The sequence below is a fragment of the Dunckerocampus dactyliophorus genome, chromosome 16, assembly GCF_027744805.1.
Source record: "Dunckerocampus dactyliophorus isolate RoL2022-P2 chromosome 16, RoL_Ddac_1.1, whole genome shotgun sequence".
Taxonomy (NCBI): domain Eukaryota; kingdom Metazoa; phylum Chordata; class Actinopteri; order Syngnathiformes; family Syngnathidae; genus Dunckerocampus; species Dunckerocampus dactyliophorus.
In genome coordinates this window covers 14,464,390-14,472,472 of record NC_072834.1, presented here as the reverse complement: position 1 = coordinate 14,472,472, position 8,083 = coordinate 14,464,390, and the positions used below count along the sequence as shown (strand labels likewise).

Below are 8,083 nucleotides of genomic sequence, written 5' to 3'. Positions count from 1 at the left end.
ATTTAATGGTTTGCATCATCTAAATTGGTGAAATAGTAATCTTGTCTGGGACAAAGAAATACCAATATGTAGAAGTATGTAACATAATTTACGTTTGCCGGATGTAATATGTACATTTGTTCTAAATATTTTCATGCCAAATAGATTATCTTTAAGTGACGATTTCCGAGTTTGTGAGCGCACCCTTTCTAGTTATCTTGCATTTTCCGATAATCCATGAACGCAACGACGGACGTGTTTTGAATGAGCTTTGGTTTGTATGCAATGGGACATGTTATGAAAACAGAATGATGATAGTTATATTCAGTGTAATATACTTGCATAGGTCTGTACGACATAAATATTCTATTCGCATCCTGAAAATGAGGGCTGATGTCATCTGCTTTCTTTGTCTACGTCGCTGGCAAACACGCCCTGTAGGGGGCGCTCCAACACAGGCTTATAAAGCTGGTACCCTCTGCACTGCAGACAATAACACAAGACATCTAACATACATAATATGAATAATAATTTAAATATGATTGGCTCTCGGGGATGAGATACTATAGTAAAATATAATTTTGTCGTAAAAAAGGCAATAAATTAACGAAATACAAGCCATTAGGACAATTATGCACAGAAAAAAAAATACTCAGTTAACCTTACAGAAATTTTTTGTAAATATTCAAGACCACTTTTTATTGTAAACTATTTTAATTTTTTTTGTGTAAAATATGCCTGAGAACGTCTATCTATAGGTCGTGTGGTAAAGCGTATAAAGGACGCTCCTGTTACCAATCAGGTAATTAGAGGTGCAACACTGCAAGAACCTCATCCTGTCCAATCAGGTGAGCTATAAACCAAACAGGGAACAAGTGGCTCAGGTTTCATGGCTCCAGGATGGAGGGCTTCCTGTCCACCTTCCCGCCCTACAATGTGTGCAGCAACCTGGTGTGCACCCCTCCTCCACCGCCGGGCCAGAGAGGTGTTTGGGCCAAGGGAGAGGCCCGCTTTGTGACCCCGCACAGCCTCAACTACCTAGAGCTGTGCAAAGCCCTCCTGGCACAGGTCACCATCCCCTCGCCAGCCCCTCCTGGCAGGAGGACCAACACCAGGGAGTGCGGTGTGCAGGTCAACGCCAAGGTGGACAAAACTGTGCAGTGCTCGCTGGGCCCCAAGACGCTGCTCTGCTGTCCAGGGGAGCGCGATCAGGCAGGGCTGGCCAAGTACCCAGAAGTACTCTGGGAGGAGGGGAAGGCGCCATGCACACCACCAGCACAGGTGAGCAACCTTCGCTTCACCAGGCCTGTGTCCATCTACTCCCCGGTGTTCGAGCACAGGTTCCCTGCCAAGCACAGAGATGAGGGGGAGCAGAAACACCAGGAGGCGGAAGAGGAGGCGGGAGAGGAGGTGGAGGTGGAGGTGGAGGAGGAGGAGGATGATGGGTGTCAGGACACTGAAGAGGACAATGCTGCTGTCCATGAACCCTACAGGGGCCCCAACTTTCAGGTTCGGATTAAAGTACTTCAAACGGGGGTGTCAAAAAGTGTGGCCTGGGGGCATGCTGCCTTTTTTTTGTTTTTTGTTTGTTTAGCTGAACTCAAAGATGTACAACTTTATGTACCAAAGGCCTATCTCTCTCAAATATTGTTTACAAATCTGTCAATTTGTTAGTGAGCATTCATACATGTTGATTAGACGGCATGATTATTACACAGGTGTGCCTTAGGTTGGCCACAAAAGGCCGGGATGCTCTGAATCTGTACAGTGGAACCTTGGTTATCGTCATTAAGGTCCGACGGATGCTAACCGAATCATTTTTTCCCACAAGAAATAATGTAAATCCAATTTAATCTGTTACAGAAAGCCAAAAATCTTAATAGAACACATTTTTAGTTTTACACACAGAAAACAATTCCAAATGTGTATATAAATGATGAATGGAAGTTAAGGTTACGTTTACCTTCATTGAGGTGATTCTTCCCACAGACACGATGTGGCCTTCCTCTTCACCACCACCTTCCTGTTTTGCCATGAGTTATTTCTTGGAATTCAATTTTCTCACCTGAATAACCCAAAATGGAGCCAAAAGAAAGTTGAAAGCATTTTGATAAAGGTGAGACACACTATTGGATTTAAAAAAAAAAACAACTGACAATGTAACCTTGAATCTTCATTTATCCCTTTCGTTTGTCAATTATACAGTATGCATTCAGAGTTTCATGCATGCAAAACCATAAGTGACATAGCTGACTTCTGGTTGCCATTTTGTTAGCAAGCTATGGATGCTAACAAGTATACTTTGTGATTAAAAAAGAAAAACACAGTTGGACTCCTGCAGTGTAAGACACAAGTCATATTGTACGCGAACAGGACACTATACGCAAACAAGGCAATTTTGTCAATTTATTTTACGTAAACTGAAAAACATGCTAACGCTGTGTACACTAACAGGTTCCGCTGTATAAGGTCATTGAAGAAAATGGTGATACTGACACGAGATAAGGACTGACTGGAAGCACATTTTTGGAGTGGCCTTTTATTGTGGCCAGCCTTAGGCACACCTGCGTAATCAGCATCTTTGTATGCCTCACCTGTGAGGTGGATGGATTATGCATTATGGACGGTCCCTAACAGATTTAGATTTGTGAACAGCATTTGACAGAGGTTAGCCATTTTTAGTTTTTTTTTTTTTTACATCTTTGAGTTCAGCTCATGAAAAATGGGAGCAAAAACAAGAGTTTGTATTTTAGACTGTAGGTAGGTGACTTTGTGGTGAATGAACTGATCAATATTCCTAAATCTATGTAGTTCCTGGAGCAGAGGTATGGCTTCTTCCACTGCAAGAAGTGTAACATCCGGTGGGAGAGTGCTTATGTTTGGTGCATCTCAGGAACCAATAAGGTAACGCGGCTTCCATTTTGAAGTACCTTCCACGTGGGCGCTTAAGTCCCGTGCACGTCTGCAGGTGTACTACAAGCAGCTCTGCCGGAAGTGTCAGGTGGGCTTCAACCCCTACAGAGTGGAGTCCATCATCTGCAAGGTGACTGCTCTGTAGATGGACGACAGCATGCAAGGTGGTGGTGGCTACTTCCTGCTGTGAAGCTCTCCTCTTCCTCCTCTTCAGGGCTGCTCTCAGACGTGCTGCACCTGTGAGAAGAAGCAGAGGCACATCAACATGCGGAGGCCTCACCGCCAGGACCTGTGCTGCCGCTGCAGAGGCATGAAGCTCTCCTGCGATGTCACCTACAGCTTCAAGTACATCGTCTGAATGTGCTTAAAGGGCTGGATGACGGCCACCATCCATGTGCCAGAGATTCTTCCTGCATCAGTCCTGGTGCTTAAATAGAAAACTTTTTGTAGGAAATAAAGTTTGTGAAATAAACATAACTGCATCTCAAATGTGGACATGGAAGATATTCAGTGTGGACAGTGTCACATGACATCAGTCACCTTTATACCAACAAAGCATATCTGCTTCACACTACACTCACTTGCCACTTCATTGGGTATAACAATACAAGAGCTGAATGTGATGTTACTGTATAATAACCTGGTTTTCATGAAGCCAAAAGGCTAGTGACTTCATAATTTTTTTTTTTTTGTGGCCACTGCATGTATGGAACATTCTTGGTTCAAAGCAGAGGTGTCCAAAGTGTGGCTTGGTGACTGTTTTCATTGTCCAACTTGTTTGTTTTTTTTTAATTGGCCAAATTATAAAATGTAATTATTGCGATATAGTTGATATTACACTAATCCGTCACACAAAAAGCTAATACGTTCAGTTGTTTACGCTTAGCATATGTTGACCTACATTATAGGGCTGACTGACGACAGCATGAGATTTGATTATTGGTATAGGTTTTTCTGCCGATATTGGAATGCGATGTGATGTGCTCCACAGAGCAACAAGCCTAGTATGCCCGTGGTCAAATTATTTGTTTGGCCTTTGGATTGTAAATTTGCAGTGACTAAAGCTTTGCGTGTAAAGCGACTCCACTTAAATACACTGCACAAAAAAATAAAAGGGAACACAAACACAATGTAAGTCAATCACACTTTTGTGAAATCAATCTGTCCACTTATGAAGCAACACAGATTGACAGTTTCACATGCTGCTGTGCAAATGCAATAGACAACAGGTGGACCGCAAGACACCCCCAATAAATATACATTTTTGTGTGATTTTGTCAGCACATTCAACTGAAGAACAAAGTAATTAGTATTTCACATCTAGGATGTGTTATGTTAGTGTTCCCTTTATTTTTTTGAGCAGTTTAGGTAAACAGATTACTCCAAAATAGTACCACTACCCCAGCGGTGTCAAACTCATGCCACGGAGGGCTGAGACATTGCAGGTTTTCTTTCCAGGAGCTCAATTAAATCACCTGCTGGAGAAACTCGCACTTTCCAGCGACTGCAAAGCAGCTGCACATCACGCCAAACAGAAAAGAAAACCAAAATAAGAGCACAAAACAGGAAGCAATGTGAAAACTAAGGAAAACCAAAACTCAAGTCTAACCTGTCACGCAGAACATGACAAAGCGCTGGCTATGCGAGTGGGGAGCAAGGCTTCTTCAATACTAAGAATTACTCTAGTCATACGCGTTTTCTCACTTTTTCTATAACTTGCTTTGCAGTATTTGTCTTATTTTACACAGTGTTTGTGAAATGCATCCATTGGCATGACAGTAAAAGAAGCATCAAGTGTTCATTACACAATATTAGTTTGAGGGAGGAGCTGCTGCCCATACCGGTATTGAAGTGCTGGACAATATCGGATATCGGCAAACAAGCCTGTATTGAGCATCTCTACTACATTGGATTGCTTGTAGCATCTATAATATACAAAAGGTGTCAAAGTGGCCCCTCATATCCCTTAATTTTTCTCCATGTGGTCCTCGCTTTGGACACCCCTGATTTAAGGTTGACATAAAGGAAGCATGAAATAAAGTTTGGACTAAAGTTTTACTTTGACACCAACTTGGACAGAACTCAAAACAATGTCACAAAGGCTGTAAAAGTATTTACAAGGTGGAAACTTTTCATCTAAAAAGCTTTTTTAAAAATGTGCAATTTCTTGTTTGGCATGCACACACACACACACACACACACACACACACACACACACACACACACACACACATTCTTCCCACACACAAAACAGAAACAAAACATACCCGCATGAGCTTGAAGCTACTTCAGCACATCATCCAAACAATATCTTTCAGATAAAACGATTTCATAATAAATATTTGCAACACTCCCTACAGGACACTGAGGATGCATGCAGGTCACATGACTGTCGTGATAAAGGTGAGGGTGGGAGGCGATCAGTAGTTTTTGTTTTTTTGAGTGCTGAATGTCAGCATTTCCCTTCACATACACACAATTTGCTACAGTGGTTGTGTGTCAACAAACAGACAAACGTGCCGCGCTAGCGGCAGCAGGTGGCGTGACAGTGTGGGGACACTGGAAGGTGCTACAAGAGAGACGAGAGAGTTCTAGCGACTACCCATGATCTCTGGCAACACAAAGACAACTCGTGTGCTCGCTTTTTGTCTTTCAGTCAGGTCGAGCGTTCCGGTGAGTCACACATTGCACAAAGGACGTCCTGTCATGGCAGACGTAATAAGTTAAATCCAGCATTTGTCTCTCACAGTAAAGTAACATTTTCTCTTTTAGGTCCATTAGTGCAATCGGATCAGCAGTAGTTGATTTCAAATCTTCTCAGGTCTGGACGTCCGAGGGTTCAGCATTCAGGAGCCCCCCTGCTGTCAGGAGTGGGAGTGCGGCGTGCCCCACCTTGCCCAGGTAGCGAGACAGGGGTGTGGTGGCACCCCTTAGGGAGCAGCAGCAGCCCCACGTTGAGCCGTCTCTTGAGCCGGTGGGATAGGGAGGGGGCGGGGGCGGAAGGCGTGAGGATGGGGCGGGGCCATGGGTGATGACGCCACCGTGGTGCGGGGGTGAGTGGGGGGCGTATGGGAGGTGTGAGCCCTGATGGGTAGAGGGCGGACTTTGGGAGAAAGTGAGCAGATTTGGTTCTGACGCTACAGTTGGCAGCGCGTCACTTTTGTCACCGTGTGAACGCGTCAATGGCGAGCTGCGTGGTAAACGTCCTCTGCAGGGATGATGCATGGTGATGGCATCAAAATGGCACCTTGATGATGAGAACAGCTCAGCCGGGGCGAGGAAATCAGACGCAAAAGATAATGAAGGAAGAGGAAGGTTTAGAAAAGGATTCGGCAGGAGGCGGGAATAAGGCAGGGCAGGAGACAAGATGGAGGAGGTCACAGCCAAGTGTGAGAAGCCTCCTTGGAGCGACCTGTCTCCAGAGGCAGGGGTGGAGTCAGCAATGGCGGGGAGGTCGGAGGGCTCCTGAGGTGCTGTTGTCAGAGGCTCGTCCCGGAGGCGCTGGAGTCGGGGAGGTAGGTGGTGACGACACGGTAGCCCTGAGCGCGGCGGATCATGTCGCGGATCTCCCCATTGAGCTCCAGCAGCTTGGAGCATATCAGACTGAGGTCCTGGCGGGACCCCACCAGAGCAATGGTGCCAGTCTGGCCTAGCGTTTGGTGGCGGAAGTAGACGTTGAGCAGCGTCTGTACTTCATTCTCAGAGCCACCGCCAAACACGCCGTGGGGCCACCGCTGCCTGAAAGAGACACAAAAGACAATTTAGAACCTGCGTTCTTCAAATATTCATTGAAACTAAGAACATCCTGGTTGCTTACCTGCACTCTTGAATGTAGCGGACAGCTTTGGTGAACTCGTGGTTCCTGAGGCACTCCAGTACGGCCTTCACCGCCGCTTCTGAGGACGGGAAGCTGGGAACGACCATGGCAGCGAGCTGGGCGGCGTGGGCATGAGTGTGGGCCAGGTGTTTGTGTTCCAGGTCGCTGGCCACTGCCGCCTCTGCTGCCTGCAGGCTGCTCCTCAACTCGGTCAGCTCCCGAGACATGTTGAGTAGCTAAGACGCATGCAATGCAATACATACATGTCAACTTTTCCTACTGACACGCTGATGAATGTCACATGACGAGGCTGACCTCTGGTACAGAGCTGATGGCGTGAACCTGGCCAATGAGCGAGCAGTAGGACTGGAAGAGGAGGAGCAGCTGGAAGTGTAGCTTGTAGAGCCTCTGACAGAGCTCCAGTTGCTGCCACACAGTGAGAAAGAGGGTCAGTCAGGAGCCACGCCCATGGTGACATAATGGGACATTGAACACAACCTCAAAAAGCGACATCACGGTTGCATGCACAATTAAGCACTATATTTGACCACCAGAGAACTTGGAGGAGAACTTACTGCAAGAGACTCCATTTGCTAGACAGCGAGAGAGCGTGTTAGGGCGCCAGAGCGAGGTGAGAGGAAGAGAACAGCGTCAGTCAAACACATGCGCAAAGCAGACGGCAACGCCTCAAAAGTCAAGCTAGCATCAAATTAGTCCAACTTGGTTTCAAGACCCGACATGAGCTCTTAAAGTCATTCAAACAAGCAAAGACTGCAAACCACACAGGAGCTGCTACAGGAAACAGGAACAGGAAGTGCATGTGTCCATGAAGCCTACCTTCTCCTCTGAGTCTCCTGGCTGGCAGGTGACCACGCTGTCGCCGGGGCACCTGGGAAATGTGTCCTTACAGTTCCGCAGCCACTGAACGTAAATGACAAGAAACAACACTGAATTATCAGAGCATATCATAGCAATCCTCAGATACCGAACAAACATGCCCCCAAGTGGCTGAGAGCAGCATAGGGGTGACTGTAGAACCATTTGATTAGATGCTTAGTCCAGTGCAACTCGCTTAAGCTGATCTTGCTTATGTCCTCAAGTCTCTGTCCACCGTGCTCTTCTTATTGCTAAAAAGTGCCCGCTTAAGTCAAAGTTGACTGCTTATGAGAGCCAGTAGGGTCGTTGCTACAAAAAAATGGCAACATGACTGTCAAATTACACAGCAATAAAATGTGACTGTGTAGAAGTAAGCTTCAAAATAAAAGCATGACAGTATTAACCTAAATTCTACAAGTCAACAAACTACCATAGGTTAAAAAATACTTTATTATCACTCATTCTCTTTCTGTCTCTGGACAAAGTCACAAGTAAATG

At 45.7% G+C, this 8,083-nt stretch overlaps 2 protein-coding genes across 2 annotated transcripts in view; one reads left to right on the top strand and one right to left on the bottom strand.

Moving 5' to 3' along the window:
- Nucleotides 1-695: 695 nt before the first annotated feature.
- On the top strand, nucleotides 696-3,325 carry zar1l (zygote arrest 1-like). Its single transcript, XM_054754939.1, has 4 exons — nucleotides 696-1,488; nucleotides 2,791-2,883; nucleotides 2,948-3,022; nucleotides 3,107-3,325. The coding sequence occupies exons 1-4, from the start codon at nucleotides 880-882 to the stop codon at nucleotides 3,248-3,250; spliced, it is 921 nt and encodes a 306-aa protein (XP_054610914.1). The 5' UTR covers nucleotides 696-879; the 3' UTR covers nucleotides 3,251-3,325.
- Nucleotides 3,326-4,928: 1,603 nt separating this feature from the next.
- fryb (furry homolog b (Drosophila)) overlaps nucleotides 4,929-8,083 on the bottom strand; it is a 31,471-nt gene continuing 28,316 nt past the window's right edge. The window contains 5 exon segments of the mRNA XM_054754938.1: nucleotides 4,929-6,630; nucleotides 6,710-6,945; nucleotides 7,025-7,135; nucleotides 7,285-7,302; nucleotides 7,547-7,630. Coding sequence (XP_054610913.1) covers nucleotides 6,372-6,630; nucleotides 6,710-6,945; nucleotides 7,025-7,135; nucleotides 7,285-7,302; nucleotides 7,547-7,630 — 708 coding nt within the window. The 3' untranslated portion in view covers nucleotides 4,929-6,371.

What these genes read in the sequence shown, in the direction of transcription:
- zar1l (XM_054754939.1), top strand. Translation starts at nt 880, where the DNA reads ATGGAGGGCTTCCTGTCCACCTTCCCGCCCTACAATGTGTGCAGCAAC. An exon ending in GCATCTCAGGAACCAATAAG is followed by an intron (nt 2,884 to 2,947) that starts GTAACGCGGCTT and finishes GCACGTCTGCAG; the next exon opens with GTGTACTACAAGCAGCTCTG. An exon ending in TGGAGTCCATCATCTGCAAG is followed by an intron (nt 3,023 to 3,106) that starts GTGACTGCTCTG and finishes CCTCCTCTTCAG; the next exon opens with GGCTGCTCTCAGACGTGCTG.